This window comes from Prionailurus viverrinus, chromosome B3 (assembly GCF_022837055.1).
Source record: "Prionailurus viverrinus isolate Anna chromosome B3, UM_Priviv_1.0, whole genome shotgun sequence".
NCBI classification, from domain to species: Eukaryota; Metazoa; Chordata; class Mammalia; order Carnivora; family Felidae; genus Prionailurus; species Prionailurus viverrinus.
Genome location: NC_062566.1, coordinates 70176696 through 70202999, shown reverse-complemented (window position 1 = coordinate 70202999; position 26304 = coordinate 70176696). Strand labels below are relative to the sequence as shown.

At 52.4% G+C, this 26304-nt stretch overlaps 1 protein-coding gene across 2 annotated transcripts; it reads right to left on the bottom strand.

Moving 5' to 3' along the window:
• Window positions 1-1994: 1994 nt before the first annotated feature.
• On the bottom strand, window positions 1995-24942 carry NYNRIN (NYN domain and retroviral integrase containing). Of its 2 annotated transcripts, XM_047863490.1 has the most exons (9): window positions 24848-24942; window positions 24012-24225; window positions 13082-13749; window positions 11398-12960; window positions 10310-10440; window positions 10071-10167; window positions 8314-8415; window positions 8005-8106; window positions 1995-6681 (listed from the first exon to the last, which is right to left on the bottom strand). In XM_047863490.1, exons 2-9 carry the CDS (start codon window positions 24207-24209, stop codon window positions 3831-3833), a joined length of 5712 nt encoding a protein of 1903 aa, XP_047719446.1. In that variant the 5' UTR covers window positions 24210-24225; window positions 24848-24942; the 3' UTR covers window positions 1995-3830. The 2 variants fall into 2 exon arrangements, with proteins under 2 accessions (XP_047719446.1, XP_047719445.1); XM_047863489.1 differs by lacking the exon at window positions 24848-24942 and having other exon boundaries at window positions 24012-24837.
• Between the last annotated feature and the right edge of the window lie 1362 nt (window positions 24943-26304).

Below are 26304 nucleotides of genomic sequence, written 5' to 3'. Positions count from 1 at the left end.
TTTCCACTTAGGAGTTCTGAGCCTTTCCCTTGCTGCCTTGTACTAAGGGCATGTGCATTATTCCTGGTGAAGGGGGTCAGGGAAGACCATGACCTGTCTGAATGGCATGTGAGCTGAGATCCCAGGTGCCTGAGCCCCAAGCTCATGTACCATGCTCTCTCTCTCTCTCTCTCTCTCTCTCTCTTACTCCCCTGCACTGCATTTGCTTGTTGAATTGTCTCCTTGACCTAGCTGAGGATTCCAAGGGGCAGAGACCCTATGACTCACGTGACCTGCTACCCAGCCCACACCTTGACAGGGCCTGGCACACAGTAGGTGCTCCACGAATAATGAATGACAGCGTTGAATCCATGAATAATGGATTGAATAATCCATGAATAATGAATGACACACACTGGGGAGTTCTCAGGAAAGAAGTTTCCTTCCTGCTGCTCCATACCCCTGCCAGTGCTGAACAGAAGTTTGGGCAGGTAAGGAAGGCACCAAGAAGCAGAGGCCCAGAGTCGGGAAGCTGGGCCAACGTTAGGAAGGTCTCTGAACCTGAGGATCAAAAACGGCAAGAGTTCCAGGGGCAGGAAGAAGAGAAATGTTAGCTAGTATGTGAATGTCTCAGGCAGCTCGGGCTGCTATAACAAAATGCCATAGACTGGGGCGGGGCGGGGCTTAAACAACAGTCACCTATTTCTCATAATTCTGGAGCTGAACATTCAAGATCAAGATGCTGACAGATCCAGTGTCTGGTGAGAGCCCACTTCCTGGCTTGCAGATGGCCATCTTTTCATTGTACCCCACATGGTAGAGACAGAGCAAGGAGTGGCCCCTTTCCCTTAAAAGGACATTCATCCCACCATGGAGGCTCCACCTTGATGACCTCATCTAAACCTGATTATCTCCCAAGGGCCTTCCTAATACCTCCTAATAGCATCCTCCTGAGGTTTAAGATTTCAGCATATGAATTTGGTGGGGACACAAACATACAGTCCACGGCAGAGATGAAAGCTCACACCATACTCAGCACCACAGTAGCCTCTTTGCACAGATTATTTCATGTAATCCTTGTGCCATCCCATAACTTGGGAGTCATCACCCTGCATCTCACAGATGGGGAAACCGAGGCCTCGAGAAACAAGCCACACAGGTAGCAGATATAGAGTAAATATCCAAACCTAATTCTGTCATGTTTCTTTTTTTTTTTTTTTTAATTTTTTAACGTTTATTTATTTATTTATTTTTTTTTTTTTTTTTTGAGACAGAGACAGAGCATGAACAGGGCAGGGGCAGAGAGAGAGGAAGACACAGAATCTGAAGCAGGCTCCAGGCTCTGAGCTGTCAGCACAGAGCCCGATGTGGGGCTCGAACTCACTGACTGTGAGATCATGACCTGAGCTGACGTCGGACGCTTAACCGACTGAGCCACCCAGGCGCCCCTAACGTTTATTTATTATTGAGAGACAGACACAGAGCATGAGCAGGGGTGGGGTAGAGAGAGGGGGAGACACAAAATCCAAAGCAGGCTCCAGGCTCTGAGCTGTCAGCACAGAGCCCGATGTGGGGCTCGAACCCACAAACTGTGAGATCATGACCTGAGCCGAAGTGCATTGCCTAACCAACTGAGCCACCCCAGCGCCCCAATTCTGGCATGTTTCCAATACAACTAAGCTGGGTCAGCGCTGATGCCATTCTCTCATGCCAGGCTTCATTCACCCAGTTCTTCCATGACAGGGACTGGAAAGAGCAGCTGCGTGGGAGCCCATAGTCTGGGCTCCCCTCCCAGCCCTGCCACAAACCAGCCGTGGGCCTTATGTATCTCACTACCTGGGTGCCAGTCTCCTCATCTATAAAATGAGACCATGCGTCAGGTGAGCTTGAAAGGGTACTACCCAGGCCTTCAAATCTTCAACTCAGCCTGGGAAACATGCAGCAGCAGCACCCCACAACTGCCCCCCACCCTCCCCACCCATAAGTGCCTGCAGCTAAAGAGAACTAGACCTTGATTCCATTCGGATCCGTTTATTGACAAATCGAATGAAAAACAATCATATAAAAGGATATAAGACCATAAATGTGGTTAACACGTGGAGCAGGCGGAGGAGGGCAGTTGGGATGTGGGTACCGCATGGGGAGGGAGGAGGCTGGGCACACCACTAAAGGGAGAAGCAGAGAAGAGGGGGAGAAAGGGGGGAAAGAGGAGGAAAGGTGTCTGCTAACAATCCCACAGCTCACCTTTCAGTTTTTCAGCTGTCACCCAACCATTCTCTCCTGGACAGGATTAACAGCTGGAAATGATTTAAGGGCAACAACGAAGCAGTTTGTCTACAAGAACTGGGAGATGGGGGATGGGATAGGGTTCTGAGGGAGTCTCTCCCTTGAACCTGTCACCAGAAACCTGTTTAGGGTGAACTGAGAGCTAGGAAGCTTAGTCTTGGTCCCAACTCAGCCACCAGCGAACCAGCTGTGTGACTTTGGGCACGTCACTTCCCCTCCGGGCCTCTCACCTTGGCTGTGAAACAAGCAAACTGGACTCGATGGTGGGTCCTACTCTGGCTCTAGCAATGCCAAGCGCTTTGGCAACCTGAGCTGGGCCAGGAGTCTGGCTCAGCTTTGGAAAAATAAAACTACTTAGAGGAGAGTGACACAGTGCTAGCCTTCACCAGGAAACTACAGTCAGCAGAAACAGCAGCCACTCAGAGGACGAGTGTAAGTGCACACACCTATGAGGAATTCACTGTCCCTACAAGATGACCTTTGCAGGAAGTGGCTGCGAGGGAGCTGGGTTTTGCTCTACGCAGAAGGCAGGTGCAGGGGAAGGGGACGATCCAACCAAAGCAGTCACACATTGTGCGGGGTCTGGGGATACGGGGTACAGTAGACATGGGAAGAGAGGGCTGTGGACTTTGGGGCAGGGTTGGAAAGTAGAGCCGTGCCAGTACCTCACCGCGTGCCGCACTGCTCATTTCAGACGCCCTGCCCCCTTCAAACAGAGGCCTGGGCCCCTCGGTCTAGTTGAAGTAGCTTGTCAGGTAGAGATGCCACACTCGGCATCGAGATCCTTGATTCCTGTTCTGGTTGACGCCGTTGAAGCAGGGGACGGGTTGTCTTCGTTGGCTAGAGCCAGTTGAGGTAGGCTGTCTCTCCTTGCCCTTCCCCTGCTGACAATCGGGATGCTCTGTGTGGCTGGCTGTACTTCTACCCCAGCTCTGAGCCTCGGGCCCAGAACTGCCAGTCCCTCCTCGACAACTGGACAGGCCTAGGCTGGCCTGAGGAAGGTGGCTGTGAGACTGGGAATGGGCTGCCTCTCCACAGCCCTCATGGACTTGGGTCAGCTGTGACAGCGAGAAGAGCAAAGGGTCCCCAGGTGGACAGTTCAGGGGAAGAGTCCATATTCGAGATTTCTGTTTGATAAGGGAATGTGGTTCCGATTTTGAGGCCCAGAGCCAACACCGTTTGACCGTTAGGACAGGCAGGAGTAACATTCTGGGGGGACGTGTGTATGTACCTGCACACGTGTGACAGGACGATAGGGATACCCGGGGAAAGACAATGAGCCTGGCCTACCTTAAAAAGGGGACTTTCTGCCCCCCAGGGTAAAACTGCCAGAGGCCCACATCTCACAGCCTTTGACAGACTCTCCCGATATCCCAAACTGGGGATGCTTCCATAGGGACGCTGATCCCCAGTTCAAGGCAATTCAGCAAAGCTTTGTGAATTGACTTCTCCGCAAAAGGCACAACCGAGGCCCCCAGGGGGCTATGAGACCACTTCTCGAGGCTGGGGGAGGCCTAGCAGCAAAAGCCCAGGACCCTGGAGTGGGGGCTTTCCTGGCACCCCGGTCATTGCTCTAAGACCTTGAAGGACAGGGGTGTGCCGCTCTTGGCAAAGGCCTTCATCAGGCTGCTGGGATAGATGCACCCAAGCTTCTCTGGAGTCGGGAAGCCCCAGACCCTGTAGAGAGACAGGCTCAGCCGGTCCCCGATATAGAAGGGGCCCACCCATTTGGCACTGCTGCCGTTCCTGGGGAGCGACAGCAAGAGGACCTGGTCGCCCACATTCCACTCCTTCTCCTGACTCTCCCGCTTGAAACGCCTATTCTCCGCCTTTTCGCTAGCCTTGTCGGTCACCCGCCAGTGTAGCTCCAACAGCTCCCCAATGAGTTGCAACAAGAAGACATCCATCTTGAGCCCTTCGATATTGGCACTGCTCATCTCCCACCACAGCGGCTCGCTCAGCCTCACTTCATCCCCCGTCAGGATCTGGACCGGCGTGGCCTGGGTGGAGGAGGCCCTGAAGGCCAGGTGCAGCAGGGGCAGGGAAGCCGCCCACTTCTTGCCGTGCAGGAAGATGAACTCCTTGAGGGCCCTCTTGAATTCCCAGTAGGCGTCTGAGCTGGTCAGGCAGGGGAACTGGAGGTCCCTGCTCAGGGAGGCTGCCTGGGCTCCCAGGGCCAGCCCACAGCTCACCAGGACATGCCGAGCAAACTGGGGGCCCTGGGCAGCCTCCAGCCTCACGGGAACGCCCCACCTGGCAAACACGTGCTGGAGCAGCACCTGGGCCACTGCCGTGTGCGTGTAGGGCTTCAGGGGAAACGCCTCCACCCATCTGGTGTTGGGGTCGGCCACAATCAGCACGTGCTTGTGGCCCTCCTCGCTTATGGTGACTGGGCCCACCACCTCAATCTGCAGGTTGGACCAGGGGGCGGTAGACCTGAGGGGCCACACGGACTCGATAACCTTCAGCTCACTGCCTATGAGATTTCGGGGGATGCAGAACAGGCAGCTTCGGCAGTAGTCCCTCACATGCTCCTGCATCCCAGGCCACCACCCCAGCAAACGCAACTTCTTGTAGGTCTCCTCGGGCCTCTGGTGGGCGCCCAGGGGAAGGTCATGCACGGAGAAAATCAGGTCCCTCCGGAGTTGCCTCGGGACTACCCAGACCTTGGGCCTCTTATCCCCCTTGAACATAAGCAGGCCGCTCTCTTTGTCGAGGCTGAGTGAGTTAAAGACAGAACTGAAGGGTGAGGAGCCAGACAATTTCTGCCCAGCCTGCAGCTTGGCGATGATATCGGCCAGAGTGCTGTCGCTCAGCTGTAATGCCAGCAAGTCGGGCCTCTTGCCCATGGTGTGAGGAGATACTACAGGGATCGGCACGTCCTTTGGCAAGTTCCACCATTCCCCGCCCCCCTGTGCTCCCTGCTTGGCCAGGGTGTCCACTGTCACAGCAAACAGGGAGCCCCGGTAGGAGGTTCGGTAGATGAATGGAAGGGACGAGAGGTCAGAGGTGAGCGAGATGATGTAGGACAGCAGGCTCGGGTGAGGTAGCGGGGCCCCGTCCGAGGAGAGGAAGCCTCGAGCCCTCCACAGGGGCAGGAGCTCCCAGAGGAGGCTGAAGATCCAGTTGCAATGCGTGAGGAAAACCACAGGGAGGTGGGACTGGCCGAAGCGCTCCAGGCCACAGGCCACGGCCGCCAGGTGGGCATAGGTTGGTGTGTACGGGGAGCAAGAGAAGGAAAGGGAGACAGGGGCGCTGGTGGGAGACAGGACATAGAGACCAAAGCCAGCACACCACTCGTCCTCACGGTAAAAGCAATAGCCCGACATGTGGATGCAGACAAAAGTGGACAGGTCGGAAAAAGGAGGCAGAACCTGGAAAAAGCGAGGCATCGAGGACGCCGGCGTCAGCAGTCGGTTTTCTCCCAGCAGGCCCTGGAGAAGGGTCAATTCCAGGGCCCTCTTGCCTTTGTCCTGTACCAAGAGAGACCATCGGATCAACCATGCTTTGGAAAGTCTGCGGCCCTCTGGCGCCTCGGGGTCCACAGTGGCCCGGGAGGCATAGGAAAGGTCCAGGACCACTGGGGTGTCTCCAATGCAGCGGGAAAAATGTTTGAGGGCCCAGGCCACCGCATAGGGGCTGTCTCCCCCTGACTGGGGGCCCTCGCTCTCCTCATCGGGAAGGAGGGGCTTCGAGGTATAGGCTACGGGGTGCTTCCTCCCCGAGTGCTCCTGATAGACAACAGCCGTGAGGGCCACTTGGCTCACTGTCACCTCCAGGCGGAAGGGCAGCTGGGTGTTGGGGGCCGTCAAGCAGAGGGCAGACACCAGGGCTCGCTTCAGAGCCAAGAAGGCCTTCTCATGCTCCCAGTCCCACTGCCAGTCCGGCTTCTGCTTGAGGAGGCTGTGCAGGGGGCCCACGAGGGCTTCATAGTCAGGGATGACATCCTGGTGGGAGTCCATGAACCCCACGAAGAAGGAGAGTGCAGTGAAGTTGCTGGGGATGGTCAGCTGGGCCAGGTGGGCAAGAACCTGTTGGCAGGGAGCCTTCTCGTCCCAGGGGATGCCCAGGTAGGGAGACGCCGGCGCTGGCAGGAGATCGATGTCTAGGGCACCGTCAGGGGGGTCCTGGAGGCTGAGGCACTGGAGGATTTCCTCTGAAAGGGAAGGGCACTCGGCCCTGAACACTGATGCCAGTGAGGAGTCCAGGGCATCTTCTTCAGGCGGCTCCTGCACCCCTTGCCCCTCCCTCTGCTCATCGTCCTGCCTCTCCTCCTTCTCCTCCTGGACTTCTTCCATATTCCGCAGACCCTCCGGAGGTGCAGGGTCAGCACCATCACTTGGCTCAGAGGCGCTGGCCGAGCTGGGAGGAAGCGTCTTCCACACCTTCAGGAAGTTGCCGATGTCGGTGTCTAGCCTACCCCAGAAGAGCAGAGCAGAGGGGCTCAGGGGCCTGCTGGAGGAGGGAGGGGCACCCAAGGGGGAAACCACATCTGCAGAGCCTCACCCCACTGCTAAGTCCCCCTGAGGCTGGGCCAAGCGCCAGAGCCTCCACCAGGACCCTGCCCGCAGGTACCTCCTCTATCTCCAGCACGTGCCAGGCCTCCATATTGGAGATTCATCCATATGCGAAGCCTCACCCAATCAAACCCTTGTTGACCAAGCAACATTTTCAACCACTTCTAAGCCAATGACTTGGTACGAGTTAGATGACTGGCACTTCCAACCTGTCCCTAGGACGAGCAAGTCAGGGGGAGGTCAAGAAGGAAGGCGGCCTGACAAGGCACTTGAGAAAGGGCACAGCATACAAACCTCCACAGCACTTTTTCTCAAACCAGGGAAATGAAACTGAGGGACCCGGTCCAGAAAGCAATGCCCTGTCCATAAGGTCCTTGCCACCATCCTCTGCTGGGAACTAGGAAGAGGGGGGCAGTAAGGCAGCTCAGAGCGGGAGGAGGCCAGAGCATCTGAGTTGCTGCAAAACTGGTCCAGGACAGAAGTCATGTATGTCTAACCCAGGTTGTGAGAATCCAAGGAGACAATAAATATGGAAAAAATTCAGCAGTACGTCCCCTAGCCCAGCTCCCTTTATTCCCACAGCAGCAAGAATGAGGCTGTCCCCTGGAGCACTGCTGCCAACAGCATAATATGGAAAATGTCAAACGGCCCTTGACAAGAGATTCGATAAATCCCCCTGGGTACTTCTAGAATGGAATACCTCGCAGCCATTAAAGTGAGCCACATGAATTAACATGGCATGGATCTGGGTGGGGCGGAGGGGGGGGGAGCCATAAAATGCTGAGTACAAATGCCAACTGTGGAAAGATGCACATGTGCAAAACTGTAAAGCTGCAAAACCATACTGTAAGTGGCTTATGGATGCATCGATATGTGGTAGAGGTCAGGGCGCCTAGGTGGCGCAGTCAGCTGAGTGTCTGACTCTTGGTTTTGGCTCAGGTCACGAGCTCACGGTTCATGGGCTCCAGCCCCGCGTCATGCTCTGTGCAGAGCCTGCTTAAGATTCTCTCTCCCTCTTGCTCTGCCTCCCCCACTCACGTGCATTCTCTCTCTCTCAAAAATCAATAAATATTTTTAAAAAATATGTTGTAAAAGCATAAACCTGAAAAATCGAATCACTCTGCTCATGGTTAAGCACTAGACAAATGTTGGTTAGCGCCGAGGGGAAGTTTCTGGTCAGTCCCAAGAGGAACTGGGAGGCGGCAGAGGCTTGGCCCATTACCTGTTTGGCTTCTTCAGAAATTCGTCCAGGGTGGGGCCATCACGGCCCAGGGGGTCATCCGGCACCATGAAGAGATTCCCCGCAAAGGTGAAGGGCAGTAGGCTGGACCCGGGAGAGAGGAGATATGGTCATAGAGGAGCCCTTGATTCATACAGCCCGTTAACCCCTGGATGTCTGAACAGGAATTGAGACCAACGTCTGGTGAGCACAGCTCTAAGGGCCCTCTCCCAAGCCCAGCATCCCCTGCCAGGGGCTGGCTGACATCCATCCACGGGGAAGGAACAGCTCAAGTCCCTGGGATCACCTCACCGATCTTTGACCATCAGTTTCTTGGAATTATTCATCAGGATGTGGAGCTGCTCATTGGTGACAATGATGCCGTCTGTCTCCTCTGCCAGCTTTACCATGAACCTGCAGGGAGAGGGGTTGCTGCTAGTCACCCAGAAACCCTTACTTCCCAGGTCTTTGGGGAAAATGAACTTGCAGTTTCACGTGGAGATGTGCTGAACAAAAATGCTGCCCTTGGTGGTCGGGGAGCCAGGGCTCAGGAGCCCATCTCCTCGTCCGTCTGTGCAGCCATCCGGGATCACCACTAGCCCCCGGGAGGGTGAACTTGAATGCACACCCCCATCTACAGATACAAACACACGCCCCTATCTAACACACAGGCATTCACATACACATGCACAGACACACACGCTGAAACCTGCACACTCGCCCACATTCACACATGCATTTTTACTAGCTCAGTTTCCACATCTGTAAAATGGACATAAAATACCTACCCTATATTGCTGTGAGGATTAAACGGAATGAGACAAACAGTACATTGAAGTGCCTACCTCGGTGCCTGCCACACAGCATGCACACACGTTCCATTACTATTCTTCACCAATGCACCACATTCCCATACATGCCAAGACATACACACATACATCCATATGTACATATACACACTACATACATACACCGATATGTATGTAATGTATGTATGTATATACATATAAAACATATATAAAATCACATACCTGAATAAACAAATCCACTTTTCCAAGGATCACCTCTCCTTGAAAGAGGGCTGTGACCAGGAAAGAAAGCAAAGGCCACCTACTTCTCGGCATTCCCGGAAAGGTTGCCATTCCGGCGGCCCCAAGCATGCTATTCCACAAGTGCCCAGCAGGGGACCTTTGCAGAACAACCATCTTCCCTCAAACCCAGACCCAAAATTTTAGAGGCACTTAAAGACCAGGGGGCCTAGCTCTTGAAGGAGGGATGCCTGAGCTGCCATGCCTAGCCCTTCCAGCTGAATGGATGCCAGGTCTTGAGAAAAGTGGGGAAGAACAGAACTTCTCATTGGCCAGCATAGGAGGTGCCTAAGTGCAGCCGAGACCGGGCACAGACTCCAGCCTGGGACCAGTGACTGGCAGGGCCTTCCCTGCCCCAACAGAGGCAGCATCACAGGCTCCCCCTGTGCATATTGGTCCTGCAGCCATGTTGGGGACTAGGTGCTTAGGATTGACACGTAGGGAAGTAGGGAGGCACTGGGGCTTTAGCGAGGAGACAAGGCCAGTCTAACTCCATTTTCAGAGCCCTGCCAGGGGTCCAACCACATACAGCCATACACATACCTCCTCCCAGTGCCAGGGCTGGGGGGGAGGAAAAAAACTGAAGCAGTTCCTGGAGACTTGAACTTTAGCCCAAACCGAGGCCCCAAATCAGTCACTTGGGCAAGCAGCTCACTGGAAACACCAGGAGTCACCTGGGCGGGTCCTATCCAAAGTAGTGGGTTCCAGCCCATAGGTCAGAAAGCCTGTAGACTGAGGGAATGGAGCTGGAGAGTCCCAAAGTCAGGAATCCCCCTTAGCCTTGGGTAGAGCCGATCCTGGAGCCCTCTCCTCACTGTGTGCCTCCCTCTGCCTACAGAGGGCCTGTGCACCACGCCATCCTCTCTGACATGACCCTCTGACATGGTGGCCTCCATCTCCCCAGAGCAGGTGAGGCTGGACTCCACCTGACACACCAGCCCAGCCCCTGGAACCCTCCAGAAAGGCCTGGGACTGGCACACCTATAATCGTAGGTGGTGATCTTCTTGCCGTTCTCGAGCTGGGAGGGGGTGATTGAAAGCATCTTGAGGGAGTGTAGCTTCGTCAGGAAGTGGCTCTCTGGAGGTGAAAGACAGAAGACAGAGATGCTCAGAGGAAGGGCGAAGTGGAAGAGGCCACGGCAGGGACAGAGAGGCAGGGAAAGGCAAAGCTTGGTGATGCTGCAGGGGCTGGCGGAGGGGGTGGGCAGTGGACAGCTCACCTCTCACCCTCCGGTTCTTCTTCAGCTGCCAGGTGGGTACAAACACAGTGACCTCTCGGTGTCCCCGGTTCCAGAAATACTGCACCGCCATGGCAATGCCACGGCAGGAGAAGAAGTGCTGGAGGCCGTGCCTGTGGGGGGTGGTGGGAAATGAGGGAGCAGCCTCCTCCTGACGAGTGGCCCTGCCTTTCTGCTCCTCCCTCAGACAATGCCACACGCCTGCGTCAGCAACCGGCAATGCCCTTCTCCCTCTCCTCCATCATCGAACATTCTGTAAGCACCTACTGGGCTCACTCACCTACTCTGCGTGTGCGTGTGTGTGCACACATGTCGGGGGGCTATGTGCACGTGATCAGCTGTGTGCACATGTGTGGGGTGAATGCGTGTGTGTGTGCGGGAAACTCCAGGGCAACAGGAAAAAGAAGGCAACCTCTGCACCCAAAGAACTTAAGTCAGGGCTAGAAGCAAACAAACATTCATTCCACCTACTGTGGGCCAGGAGTGCGCTCAGCACAGATAACCACTGTCCCGTGGGGACAAATTCAGTGGTCTTGCACACATTTATGCTAGCATGTGTAGAGCAGTAAGCTCAATGCAGGAGGACAGTCTCTAAGGATTGATTGGCACACTCGGGAAAAGCTCCATAAAGGACACCTGGGCTGGGCCTTCAGGTTCAGGCTAAACATTGGTAGCTGGCCTGGGGTTGACAGACGCTGTGCTATGTGAGGCAGGCAGGCTGCGGTGGGAAGAGCACGGGCCTTGGCAGTGGGCAGATCTGAACTCAAAGGCCAGCCAAGTCCCTTACGAGGCTCTGGAATCTTGGGCCAGATGCCTTACCTCTGTGAGCCTGTTTCTGTTTCTACCAAAGAGAGAGAAAGAAACGTCCCTTGGCAGGACTGTCTGCATGATTCCGTGCACATTCCTACCATCCCCCAGTCACCCACCATTGCCACTTCCATCCTATCGTTTCCCCATTTGAACCCATGTCACCCACATACCGAGGGGATGCCCATGCTCTGTCCCCCCCGGGGATGCCCTGCCCCAGCTCCCCAGACTTCCCAGCCCATGCCATGCCTGTAGCTACTCACACCATGGCCACACTGCTGCCATCAATGACCACTCGCCGTAACCCCTGGTTCCCGGGTTCCCCCGACAGGTTCAGCTCGAAGGGTGTATTCAGGGCCTCATGGTACCTCTGGAAGCTGGTCACTGTGCTGTTTGCCTGTGGGTGACGAGGCGGCTGCCTCGGGGCCCCCTCCCAAGCCCCCAGGAGCCCCTCCATCTGAGGTTGGTGCTGACTACCGGAAGTCAAGGTGCTGCTGGACTGTGCACCCTGCCTTCTGGACTCCCCATGGCCCTTTGGCAAGGAGGCATTGCCCCTTGACGAAGGCTGCACCTCGCTCAGGAGTTTGGCGGCATCCAGGCTTGGCCCTGGATCTGTGGGCGTCTTCTGAGCTGCAGGTGTTTTGGGGCCTCTGGAGGCTTTGGAAGCTGCAGGTGCTTTGGGGGCCACAGGTCCCTTGGGGGCCGTAGACCCTGTTTTAGCTGCAGGCCCAGTTTGAGCTTTGGGTGTTTTTGCTGCAGGTGACGTTTTTGCTGCAGGCGTTTTCTGAGCTGTGGCAGTTTTGGGAGTCGCAGGTACGATTTGAGCTGCTGATGCCGGTTGACCCACGGCTGCCTTCTGAGCTGCAGGCCCCCCTTGAGCTGCTGGCTTTGTCGGAACCGAAGGCACTTTGAGAGCTGCAGGTTCTGTGGGGACTGCCAGCATCATCTCCGCTGTAGGCACTTTGGGGACTGCAGGCAGCCCCTGATCTGTGGGTGGGGTTTGAGCTGTGGGCACTGCCGCAGCCACGGGCACTTCGAGAGTTTCAGGCACTGTTTGAGCATCGGGTGCTGACTGACCTGTCAGCCCCTCTTGAGCCACGGACCCCCCCTGAGCTGTAGGCACGCCTTGCCCTGTTGGCAGCACAGAAGGGCCCTCTTCTGGCCCCTTACAATCCCACTGCACACTTCCTTGATCCCCTGGCTCACTTCCAGCTTGCAGTTGGGGCGCAGAGGTCAAGGGGGGCCCTATCTGTGGAAGTCCTGGGCTAGTCTTGTCCTTTACACCCGAGCCCCCTGAGACCACCAATAAACTCATGACTTTTTGGGGGGTCTCTGGCCTCGGGCAATTCTGTAGGGTTGCATCTCCTCCTGGTCCCCCATCTGGTCTGCAGTCTGGGCTTTCCATGCTGGGCAAAGGAACCAGCTCCTTCTGTTTCCACTCTAGATTTAAAGGCAAAGGATTCTGCCCTGGTAGCTTGAACTGAATGGGGCCCAGGGGCCTCTGCCAGAAAGGAAAACTGAAGCACGCCTGGGACAGGAGCCAGGCCAGGTGGAGAGAGTGCAGTTCATTGATCCTCCAGAAGGTTGCGGCGATAGCCCCTGGCCACAAGGGCCCAAACGCTGGCCCCGGGGTCCAGGCCTTCCAGGGCGGGCACATGCTCAGGGCTGACACGGGAGGCTGGAAGGGGCGTTTATCTTCCACTCTCTGGACCTGCCTTTGCTGTGACGGGGCTTGTGTGTGGTTTGCAGAGTCCTGGCTGCTGGTGGCTTGTGCGGGCCCTTCCTCTCGAGCACTGTTGGTACTACCTTGGCTGTTGGAATCAACCCTGGAGGAAATCCAAGTTTGTTGGAAAGGTGGTTAGGCCAGGTAAATCCCAAACCATTTCCGTGGGGCGGGGGGAACAGGGACAGGGTCTAGAGAAACCAAACTGATCCCTCAGAACTTACCTTACCAGCTGGCTGGTTGTTTCCTGCTGTGTGTTCTGGCCTGGGGTGCCCGAGACCAGGGCCTTGGTGGCTCCCAGGCTGGTTAATCTCTTTGAATGTTCTGGGCTCCTGTTCTGGAGAGTCCCCACCTCCAGGAAGGGCCCAGGACCGTCTCCCACAGACACCATGGCCGGGCCTTCCTTCTGCTGGTGGGGAGGGCAGATCAGCACCTCGGGGTCAGGGCAGGACTCAGAGGTGCCGATGCGGCCGAGCCACTCGATGATGTCTTCCTTGCCTGCAGCGTCTCGCACCAGGCTCAGCAGCAGCTCTTGGACCGCTGGGGGCAGCTGCAGCAGATCCCCTGCATACTGGTCACCACGGATCCAGACCAGGGCCCCAAAAGCCCTGGTCACCTCAGCCTCCCAGATTCCCCGGGGGGTGAGCAGAGCGGCAGGGCCCCAGCGCAGCCGGCCCACCAGCTCCTCCAGCCAGTTCTGGGTCATGATGAAAGACTCGGTCAGTCCCCCCACCATCAGGGAGCCGGGGGGACCAGGCACCAGGTAGGCCAGGGTGCTCCAGCAGAGGCAGTCGAGGAAGAGGCCCTGGGCCCCAAGGAAGGCGCAGTGCAGGGCCTGCGGGTAGCGAACCTCCTTCCACAGCTCCGGGCTACACAGGCCCTTCAGATACTCCTGAAGTCACAGTGGGGAGAACACAAAGGAAGTCATTCCTTTATGGGCCTGCCACTGGCTTGCACCCTCCCCCCGCCCACACACACACACAGCCAGCCCCTCTCTCTAGGCCTGCCTCCTCACACACTCATTTCTTTTCAGGGAGCTCTCTGACTGAATGAGGGAGGCCTGGGGGGGAAGGGGGATGCACCTAGGCTTGGAGTCGAGGGACCTGATTCTGGTTCCAACTTGACTGCAACAGGTTAGGTCAACTGTGGGAAATTTACCTTCTTCTCAGGGCCTCTGTCTTTTCCCCTGTAAGATGGCAGGTTAAGTGACAGTGACATACCCCTAGGGTGCAGTCCTACCCTGGCATTCTAGGACTGTGAGACAGCTAGGGGAGGGGAATTGCATACTACTGAGAATCCTCCATGTGCCAGGGACTTATGTGACCAGGGGGCAAGTTATTTACCCTTCCTTGTGTCTGGATTCCTCATCTGTAAAATGGGGACAACAGTTTCCCACCTCATCAGGCTACTATGAAGCTTCAATGAGTTAATACGAAGGAAGCGCTTAGCCTGACGTCTGCCCATCCTATTCCCATTTTGCTTGCCCAGAAGGGGCTGTGTAGCTTGCCCAAGGGCACACAGCTAGAGGGTGATGGGCCAGGACCACAGCCCACATGTGTCTGACTCCGAAACCAGAGTTCTTTCTACCTCCTCAGACTGCAGAGTGACTATAGGGTAATCCTGTGGGATTCTGGCTTAATCCCCCTCCAGAAGGTCTCTAGCACAACCTGTACCTGTAACCATGGTAACTCTGTTGCCCAGAGGGAACAGAGGAGGAGGTAAGTCACTGGGCCAGCATCCAGGAGAACCCCGCAGACATGCACAGTGGCTGAACCAAAAGGAAGGCCTCTGGCTCTCTGGGCAGACCAAGTCCTCATGTTTACAGGGCTCAACCACTCAGTCTTTGGCAGTCACTGGGATGGAAGAGGTTGGGTTTCTCCCCAATATGGCTGAGTTGCACCAGCATGACCCCCGTGAGCTCCAAGGGAGCGTGGGCGCTCCCTCTTAATCAGTCAACCCGTGTCGATTGTATTTGCCCTCATGTCCCTCCTGTCCCTTCACATCCCCGTGTCTCTGAAGGTCACCCTTCTCCCTGTTTCCCCCTAACAGGGAACAAAGGCTCCCTCTTAGATCACCAAAAACCATCCTGAAGACGGCTCCAGCCCCTCTGCTCGGTACCCTGACTTCTTGTTCAGGCCTATGTTTACCTCTTCCACCAGGACCAGGCCACAGACCTCCAGCCCCTTCCCCAAAGGGTCTAAAATACACCTAGGCTTAGGCCCAGGTCTAACCCCTTTTCGATCAGTCCAAAACCAGCTCAAAATCTGACAGACACCCCAAGCCAACCCCTCCCACCAAGAACCTCATCTGGTCCACTGTCTGGCGAGGGTGAATTTGACCGGGTGCAGGATAACTGTCATAGACCTTAACAAATCCCCACCCCAGCACCCTATATTCCGATTACTTGAAAACAACATGTAGAAATGAAGAGAGGTGCTGAGGAAGAAGATTGTCGGTGGTTTCTTTCTCTTTGTGCAAAGAGCTGAAAATATTTATTGTGCCATTCACTGTTCAATATTTTTTAACTAACAGCTATATAAAAACTAAAATCATTTTCCAAATATTTATTGTGCTAATATTGAACTAATATTTATTGAATACTTATTGTGTGTCAGGCTCTTTAGACACATGATCTCATTTATTCGTCTCTCAGCCCTAGAAGGAATTTGCTATCATCCCCACTTTAGACGAGCAAGGAAGGGCACGTGTCCAAGGTTAAACAGATTGTCAGCTGGGATACTCAGGCACTCTGACTCCAAAGTCTGGGGTCTTAACCATAGTGCCGTCTGTACCTTACAGCAAGAAAATATAAAGAAACAACAGGCAATGACATCCAGAAAATTCTGGAGCAATCTGCCTGCTTAAAGCCCACCCCAATCTTTTTCCTCCAGAAGGAAAAAAGGAGAGAAGAGGCAGGAACAAAATAAGCACAGAAAAAGAGTTGTGTATTTGTCAAAATACATTGTGCAGTGTCCACAGGTCCTCTGTCAATTAGTAAGTTAAATAAAAACAGTAACACGAAACAGTTTAATATTGGTCTATACTTGATCAAGGTGTTCTAGCATTTAACACCTTACTTAGAAATCTCCTTTTTCCTAAGGCAGTTACCATTTATTGTCTGCTTTCCAGAACCACCCCTAAATTACCCTGCAGAATAGTCAAAAGGCTCAGAAAATGGCAGCACCAAGAAACTCTGGAATTGAGAGTGATGGGAAACCTTTAAAAAGGCAGACCAAGGGACTCCTGGCTGGCTCTGTCAGTAGAGCATGCAACTCTTGATCTTGGGATTGTGAGTTTGAGCCACACGTTGGGTGTAGATTACTTAAAAATAAGATCTAAAATAATAATAATAATAATAATAATAATAATAATAATTAAACTAAAATAAATAAATAAAAGGCAGACTGAGGTCAAGTTGTTTGAAGAGCAGCTCGAGACGGGAGACCAACTGCCCCCCTACACAAAGGCTGTGAGGTTTGTTCTCTAGACGGCGGGAAACAAGGTCCCAGGATTAGAGGTGGATCGCCATACTTGAGGGTGTGGGTATCATACAAAAAACATGAAGGAAGGGAGGAGAGATGAATAATGAAGTCTACAATGAAAGCTGAATGCCAAGAAACTCATTCTTCCCATTCAGCGATTTAGCAGCCAGGACAGAGAATAAGAGAAATACATTCTGGAAATCTGGCCAGCTGGAGAACCAAGACCTAAAGATCACCAAACAAGTTTCCTAACAGACAGTGCCCTCAGATCTGTGTACAACCAAGCTCTAAATCAACAAGTGTCAGCCTCAAGCAAGGATTATCATGATAGATAAGGAAAACTTCTAATGTGAAATAAATATACAGAAAACATACAGAAACGAGTGGGGAACAATTTGAAGGAAGAGAAACTCGGGAGGGAGAAGAAAACTTTAAAAAGTTTACTATTGGGGCGCCTGGGTGGCTCAGTCAGTTAAGCCTCCTACTCTTGATCTCAGCTTAGGTCTTGATCTCAGGGACATCAATTCAAGCTCTGCCTTGAGCTCCATGCTCGGACATGGCATCTACTTTAAAAAAAAAAAAAAAGTTTACTACCATTGCTGTCTCAGAGAGATGATAGAGAACATTCCACACATTAAACAAGAATACGGTGTTATTTTTGAAAAGAGAATTCAAAAAACATAAGTGGTTTTTTACAAAAATACTTTATGCTTGAGGCACCTGGGTGGCTCAGTTAAGCGACTGACTTCAGCTCAGGTCATGATCCCACATTTCCTGAGTTCTAGCCCCACATCAGGCTCTGTGCTGACGCTCAGAGCCTGGAGCCTGCTTTGGATTCTGTGTCTCCATCTTTCTCTGTCCTTCCCCCACTCTCTCTCTCTCTCTCTCGAAAATAAACATTAAAATTTTTTTAAAAAAAATAAAAAATAAAAAAGACGTTATTCTTAAGTAATCCCTACACCCAAATGTGGGGCTTGAACCCACAACCCCGAGAATAAGTCACATGCTCCACCGAATGAGTCAGCCAGGTACCCCCACAAATGACTTTAGATATTAGAAATATGATGGCAGGGGCGCCTGGGTGGCTCAATCAGTTAGCTGTCCAACTTCGGCTTGGGTAATGATCTAGTGGCTTGTGGGTTTGAGCCCTGCATTGGGGCTGTCTGCTGTCATCGCAGAGCCCAGCAGAGCCCGCTTTGGATCCTCTGTCTCCCTCTCTCTCTGCCCCTCCCCTACTAGCACGAGCGCGAGTGCACACTCTCTCTCTCAAAAATAAATAAACACTAATATATATGTATATTATAAATATATATTCATGATATATATAAAATATATATATAATATGTATATATGTATGTATATATATAATATTACATTATATATATATATATATACACACATATATATAAAACGGCAGAAATGGAAGACCCGATAAAAAGTTTGGAAGATAAACTTCAGGAATTCTCCAGAAAACAGAGCAAAAAGTCAGAATTGGAGAACAGGAGAAAAAATAAGCAAAAGTACATTGGGCCAGTACATTGGGACATTAATGTCTAAAAAGGAGTTCCAGAAAAGGAGAACAGAGAAAACACAAGGAGGAAAGTCACCAACTTTCCAATCACCAATCTAGTCACCAATCTAGTCAATCTAGTCACCAATCTAGAAAATTGTCTAGATCTGAAGAACACGAGTGTCCAGATAGACGGGCCCCCAGAATATAGCAATAATAAGCAATGATGGATGAAGACAGACCCACACAGAGGAGTCTCACTGAGAAACCTCAAAACAGTGGGGAAAACAACATACTTCCAGAGAGAAAACACTTCACACACAAAGGACCTGGGACCTAAAGAGCTTCCAAAGTCCTAAAGCAAGAAATCAATGGCATAATGCCGCCACACTTCTGAAGGAAAATAATTTTCCATTTATTTATTTATTTGAGACAGAGAGACGGTGCAAGTGAGTGAGGGGCAGACAGAGAGAGAGAAAAAGAAGCGGAGTTCACCCAAAGTGGGGCTCATGTTCACTCGATGCAAGGCTCATGCTCACCCGAAACAGGGCCCAATCTCACCAATAATTTTCCATTTATGATTCAATACCAACCAAACTGTCAATCGAGCGACCTTCAGCTATGCAATGTAGATATGCAAATATGCATATCATTTTACCTCCTCCAACATTTTTACCTCCTGTAAACCCTTTCTCAGGAAGCTGCTGGAGAGCATTCTCCAGCGAATCAACAATGGAAACTAAGAAAGGAGATCTGATAGAGGAAGAAAGCAAAGACAATCTCCAGGATGACAGTGAAGACAAATCTCAGAATGTATTCATCATTCAGCAAATCATCATTGAGCACCCACTATTTGCTAGGCACTGTTTTAGGACCAAAAGCATCGTCAGGCATGGGGGACAACTAGTTCAAACTGGAGGGTAACACTCAAGAGGCAAGCATGTTACTGGTATATTCTTCAGCACTGCACCATCTTTTACTTATTTTTCTTTTTTTTTTTAAATAGGCTCCACACCCAGCATGGAGCCAACGTGGGGCTTGAACTCACAACCCTCAGATCAAGACCTGAGCTGAGATCCAAGAGTTGGAGGCTCAATCAACTGAGCCACCCAGGAGCTCCATGCACTGCACCATCTTTTTAACTTACGACTCAACTGGTGGACGTGCTCCACCAACCCAAGAAAGAGAAAGGCATTCGGTCCAGGAAATAAGGCATTTAACAAAGAAAAAACGCAAAGGGCTGCCAAGAATGACAGTAAATTGAAGTCTAGGAAGACAACTGTGCAGTCCTCACTAGACAGAAAGAAGGATGTCTCCAGGAAAACATCTAGAACTGCAAGGACATCCTGAAGCCATAGACTGACCTCCTAGAAAACTGTAGTGAGAAGCCACTGAAGTTGTTAGAATTGGCTACAGGTACTAAGAAAAACAAGTACATTAAAAAAATAAGTTCTTAATGTCACTGAAATAAAAGTAAGAAAACATAAGCAGGGCACATGGCAGTGCTCAAATACATGTGATGCTTGCACAGGCATAATGATGAAAACAGTAAATACAGGTTTGAGAGAAAACTGAAATAGAACTATACTGAGAAAAAAAGAAGGGATGGTGATATAAGGGACTAAAGGCTCACCTACAATAATGGTATGTCAAAAGGTATCTAAAACTGGGGCACCTGGCTGGCTCAGTCGGTAGAACATGTGACTCTTGATCTCAGGGTTGTGAGTTCAAGCCCCATGTTGGATGTAGAGATTATATCAAAACAAAATCTTAACGCGGAACATGGACGCTATGTCAGCTTCCCTCCCTCTCTCCCTCTGCCCCTCTCCTCCACCCTAATTCTCAGTCTCTCTCTCTCTCTCTCTCCCTCTCTCTCTCTCAAAATAAAAAATAAGGGGCTCCTGGGTAGCTCAGTCCGGTTGAGCATCCAACTCTTGATTTTGGCTCAGGTCATGACGTCACAGTTCATGGAATCCAGCCCAGAGTTGGGCTCTGTGATGACCATGCAGAGCCTGCTTGGGATTAAATTTCTCTCTCTCTCTCTCTCTCTCTCTCTCTCTCTCTCTCCAAAATAAATAAATAAACATTTAAAATAATAAAAACAAAAGTAAAACATAAAAATATAAATAAATAAATAAATAAATAAATAAATAAATCATAAACAAGATTTTTAAAAAAGATGTCTAAAATTGATTAGTCAAAATATAACAGTACCTATATATGTTTTTAGGAATGTGGAGATGAGGAAATGCCAAAGGAAATACTGCCTACAAGGAAGAACACCAAAGAGGGAGTTGGGAGTTGGGGGTGTCCTAGTGTGAGCTTTTTAAAAACTATTGGACTTTTACATTGTGCATTACTTTGATAAAAGAAAAAATTAAGTTTTAAAAAAAGGAGAAGGGGTTCCTGGGTGGCTCAGTCGGTTGAGCATCCGATTCTTGATTTCAGCTCTGGTCATGATCCCATAGTCGTGGAATCAAGCCTCGAGTTGGGCTCTGCACTGAGCATGGAGTCTGCTTAAGATCCTCTCTCCCTCTCCCTCTGCCCCTTTCCCCTGCTCAAGTGCTCTCTCTCACTCTCTCTCTCTCTCTCTCTCTCTCAAACACATTTTTAAACAAAAATTTTTTAAAATAAAAATTTTAAAGGGAGAAGGATCGGTTGCCCAAAACACAATTAGATGTGCCGGGAAGTGTTTAGCAATCAGCCAGGTGGGGGGATAGACATGATTTGTAGCATTTGACAGTTTCTGTGGCATAAATATTCCCACCAAGGCTAATTTCAAATTACCAATGGGACTCCACTGGCTTCCAAACTTCCTGAAATTTTAACAGTGGGTTAAGTAGCAGCCAGCTCCAGCATGCCCCTGGCCACCAACTTACATGTTACTGCTCAGTGTGGAGCAGGGACAGATCGGCTTCCATCTGACAAGCCAAACCAAAAGTCAGCAAATCACGCCCTGTCCCACAGCTCCCTGAACCCAGTCTCTGACTCCCCCTCATCTCCCTCCATCATCTCCAAAAAGGGGAAAAGTGAAATGTCACCTCTCCTCTCTGTGCTCAACCCTTCCTCACATTGTTGCCAAGAACAGAGCGCTGAGCAGGGCTTGTCCCTGGGCAACTCTGTCACTATTAAAACCCTCCTTTCCACTTGTTGATTTCACCTTAGAGAGGTGAGGCTACCCCAGTGTTTGTTTTTGCTGCTTGGGAAGGTGATTTCCAGCAGTGTCTTTATTATTTCTTTTTTTAATGTTTATTTATTTATTTTGAGAGAGGGAGAGAGAATGCAAGCAGGGGAGGGGCAGAGACAGAGAAAGACAGAGACAGAGAACCCCAAGCAGGATCTGCACTGTCAGCACAGAGCCTGATGTGGTACTCGTTCTCAAGAACCAACCATGAGATCATGACCTCAGCCAAAATCAAGAGTCGAACACTTAACCAACCGAGCCACCCAAGTGCCCCTGTCCTCATTATTTCTTAAATCCCACTACAAGATAACAATTAAAAGCACTCTTGAGGGGCGCTCGGGTGGTTTGGTCGGCTAAGTGTCCAACTTCGTCTCAGGTCATGATCTCACAGCTCATGAATTTGAGCCCCGCATCAGGTTCTGTGCTGACAGCTCAGAGCCTGGAGTCTGCTTTAGATTCTGTGTCTCCCTCTCTCTCTGCCCTTCCCCTGCTCACACTCTGTCTCTTTGTCTCTCTCTCACTCTCTCAAAAATAAATAAACATTAAAAAAAAACATTAAAAAATTTTTTAAATAAATAAAATAAAAGCACTTGAATTCTACAGAGATTTTCCTGAAAAACCAGTGCATATAATTTAGAAACATACCCAGTTCCTTCTCCAGATAAGCCTGTGTCCTTCACCTCCCCTCCCCTCACAAGCCAGCCATCCCCATGCTCACCCCTTTCCCATCCTTCAGTCTCCGATCTCACTAGGTCTTCTCTGCCAGGTGGCCTGTGTATAGTACGACATTATCAAAGTGCAGGATTCTATGTCCCTGCAGCTGGGATTGGGGTCAGCCACAGCATCTCCCCATGGAAGCCACAAGACATCCTTATACTTGAGAAATTGTCACGTATCAGATTGCTGGAATTTAGAGAGTATTTAATCTTCTTACTCTAATTTAAGCTTTTCACTTTACAAACAAGGAGACCCAGAATCAGAAACAAAAGCACTCGTTCAAAGTTATACAATAATAACTGACATCTATCCCCCATAGCTCTCCACATCTGCAAACGTGCTTAAGCATGCATTATTTCAGCTGACTCACAATCCCTCTGTGATGTGGGTGTTATATTATTTTATAGATGAGGAACTAAGCTCAAGAGAGAGTAAATTGTTTGCCCCAGGTCACCCAGTTAGAGAGTAGCAAACCTCAATCTCAAACTCTCTCTGCCACACCCCTCTGTCCCAGACATAACTTGGTGACAGCAGGTTAAGCCCGGATCTCCTGACTCCTGGGACAGAGCCTTATCTTCCCACCTACCCTGCTCCCCTGCTCCAAACCTCCAACTATCTCTTCTTTCTGCAAATTCTGTGCAATAAGAGAGGGAGTTACCCAGAAGCCCCTCACCTTGTCTCCATCTTAAACAGGGCCTTTCCCCAAAGGAAGACAAAGAGGATTGAGGTGACAGGGTGGGGGAATTGAAGGAACCACTGGTTACCTTAGCAGGGCCTGGAGTGTAAGGGAGGGATCAGTGGCCCAAGGAACCCTGAGGCAGCAGTAGGAGCAGGAGCAGACAGGCCTAGAGAATCTGATCTGGGATCTAAGCAGGGGGCAGGGGAGCTGGGCACCTCTGAAAGTGCAAATCCCATAAAAGCGTGAGTTGTTGTGTTTCAAATTAATAAAAAGATTAAGAACCCAAAACACCCCCAAAGGTTGCTGTTGTTAACCAACCCTATTCCAGCTACTGAAAAGTCTGAATCTGAGGGGTGCCTGCCAATCCATTCTTTGGGCAGGCACCCCTCCCCCCACCCCCACCCCCCAGCACCTCTGTCAGAACTGGAAAAACTGCTGACCAAGCAACTCAGTGGAGGGGCTGAGGGAGGAACTTTCCAGCCTGCCTGCCTGCCTGCCTGCCACTGCCAGTGTACTCTGGGCTCCCCCACCCATGGCCTTGACCAATTAGGATATTGGTATAGACCCAGCTGGGGAAGGGGTGTGTGTTGGGCAGGGTGCAGGGGTGAGAGATACACAGGAAGCGAATGGCCTGGGGCCCAGGGAAGAAACTGTAGCATTCCTACTAGGAAAAGATAAGGGAATCTGGGGGAAGAGGGAGACCTTGGCCATGACTGGAGGCCAGAGAGAATCTTGTTAAGAGAAGCCAGGGAGTATGCAAGAGAGGTACACTGTGACCTGGCCTGTCCAGTGCCCAGCCCCACACAGCAGGCCCTTTCATCTGAAAGCCCACAACCCTCCTCCAAGATATTCCCACCCATCCCCAGGGACGGCTGCCTTCCAGAGCAGCTGTGCATGGACGCGGGCGCGCACACACATGCGCGCGCCAGCACCAGCCCCTGCAAGAGGCTACCTAGGGCATCAAGAGTGTGGGGCAGGGAGCCCAGAGCCCTGGGTTCTGGTCCCAGCACCTGCCACCCTCCTGCCTACCTGACACTGTGTGCTCAGGCAAGCCTCTTACCTTCTCCAATCCCCAATGCCTGATTTGTAAAATGCCTGCATTGCTCTAGAAGCATCTCTAAGGGCCCCTCCAGTCCAGCACTCTGAGAGCCTCCAAGGGGCAACCCAGGATTTAAAGAGACGTAAAAAGAGACAGAAGGACCTGGGCCTTCCAGTGTCTTGGTGGAGAACAAAGAGGTGTTGCAGAGGCCATAGAAGGACCTTAAGCTGTTCCCCAGATGGAGGAGCAGGCTGTGGATGCTGGAAGGCTCATGAGGGAACACGTACCATGGAGGGTCTCGCAGCGCACTTGAGGGACAGAAGTGACACGCCAAAGAGGGGTGAGGCAGAAAAGAAAAAAGGAACCAGAGGGAAGGAGTCAAGCCTGCAGATCTGGAAAGGCAGGACGCTGGCCCACTACCTGCCCGCCATAGTGCCGAATCCAGGTCGAGGGATCTCTGGGGACCCCTGTCTCCCCCGGGCAGGGGAGAGCGAGAGGGCTCTGTCTGGAAGGGGCGGGTGGGGGTGGGGACAAGCTGTTTACCTTGGCTTTGCTCATGTTCTCCTTGGGCCCCTCCAGCTGCAGCCAGAAGTAGGGGGTGTCTGGGCGGCTCTGGAAGGCGTTCAGCTTGACCCTGAAGATGCGCTGCACTTGCAGCCGCTGCCGCTGCACCCGGGGCTTCGATTTGGTCTGCACCATGAACCATTCCTGCGCCGGAGGGTCGCCCCCGGACAGGAGCATGGCTGCCCCGGCGCCCCTGGAAGAAGGGCGCCGACGGTGTCAACCGGGTCCCAACGCGGGAGGCGCCCCAGCAGGGTGCGGGAGGAGTCCAGGCCACGCCCCCTCCGCCGAGCGGCGCGCCCCCCGCCTCAGCCTAGTCCACTCGGCTTACGGACCCACCAGCCACGGCCACGGCGCCCGTCCGCCCGAGTTCCGTCGCTTTTGGCGGCGGCTCCCGCTACAATCTCTTCCTGCCAGGGGCTGCAGCTGGGGGTGGGACCACTTGGGCTCCCGCCGCCCTTCCCTCCGCCCCCAGCCTTCCCCCTTCACCACTGCGCCAGCCCCTGCAGGATGAACCCTTTCTCCGTCTGCCTGGTGGCTTGAAGGGGCGCGGAGGGCCGAAGGAGGGGGCGACAGGGCGGGGGGAGGGCGCGAGAGGGTCCTGGAAACCTCCGCCTTCCACCCAAGTTTTAGGCCCGAAGCCAGAATCAGGGGTCAAAGTTAATTTCCTTCCACGTTCCCCTTTCCTGGGTGGAAGGAAGAGGAAGGGGAAGGAGGGGCGTTCCGGTGGGGGAGAGGGGGCTCGGTTTCGGGGACTTTCTCCCAGCTCCTCCCACCGCGCCCCTCCCAGCCCTCCCCGACGAGGCAGAGAACCGGACCTGTGCCACTCCTTCCCCGGAGGAAAGGGTTAAGGAAGAGCAGGGTAGGGAGCGGGGGAGGCCGAGGCCTGAGGAAACTCCGGGCTGGAAACCTAGCAGGAAGCAGAGGGTAACAGCACCGCCTCCCCACCCCACCCCCAAGTCTGGGGACTGCCGGGGCTGGCAAGCAGCCCAGACCCTCCTGAAGCCCCCAGGGCTGGAGGGGCGGGGAGAGCCGCCTGAATTTTCAGACTGGCGTGGTTAATGAAAGCCCCTTTTAGCAAGTTTGAGTAATGCCGGGCGGGGGGGGGGGGGGGGGGGGGGGCGGGGCTTCAGGATGGGAGTGAGGGTCTGGTCCGTAACGCAGGCTTTGAGGGTTCCCTCAACCCTTGACCCACAGCCAACCGCTTGGCATCAGTGGTCAGGGACTAGCTCTGGGCTGGGGGCCCGCCTCCAACACCCGGCCCCGGAGGCATCCCCGGCACAAAGAACACCTTATGCAGCCCTGGGGCCTGAACAGAACCTGGCTCTGTGGAGGGCACAGTCTGGGTCCTGGGCTCCAGTGCCCTTTATTTTACAAACCCAAAATGAGCCCCGCATTCTGACAGGCACAAGTGTAGTACCTACGGGGACAAAGGACAGTGGACTGTAATTTAAGCCTGCCCAGGAACATCTGGGCTGTCGGGCCATGGTGTGTTTGTCTCCAGGCAGGCAAGGGGCCAAGAGCACCCCACTGCAAGGAAGAGGCCCAACTGGGGAGAGGAGGGGGCTCATACTCTCATACTACTCCCAGTATCCCCATACTATTCCTAGACTGGAATCCAGCCCATCCTGTCCCACCCCTGCTTCTCCCTAGACTGGAATCCAGAAAAGGAAAGTGATCTGTGTCATCTTTGGCTCCACAATCTTCTGCTCTGCCCCATCTGTGTCCCGGTCCTGACTCTTTATAGTACCTTGAAGCAAAAGACCCTCAGAGCAAACTTCAGGTCCTCTCCCCTCTTGCCACCTCTGTCTGCTCTCCCGGTATCAGAAGAGGCTCCTGCCTTCTTGTGTTTAGTTTCTCCTCTGAAGCAAGGTGAGAGCCACTACCCCTGTTTCCTGCTCTTCCCTGAATAAATACATAACTCTTGTTGCCCTTTTCTAAGGGACTGTGGACCCCACACACAGTGGCATCTTCAAGGAAAACTCTCTGGTTTAATCCTAAATTCAAAGGAGGATGGAAAGAGAGCGGAAGAGTCAGGTACTTGATAAATGGATAAAAGAGGGTAATTTATTTAAACTCTTGTGCCTCCATTTCTTCAGCTCATAAAAATGGGGCTGATAATACCTACAGCACAGGTCGTAAATCAGACCACACAGGTTGTAAATCAGACCACACAGATGCACAGATACAGGTACCATGCCTAGCACATTTTCTGGCACAGAAGAGATACCCTATACATTTTAATTTTCCCTTCCTAGATCTTGTCCCCACCTCA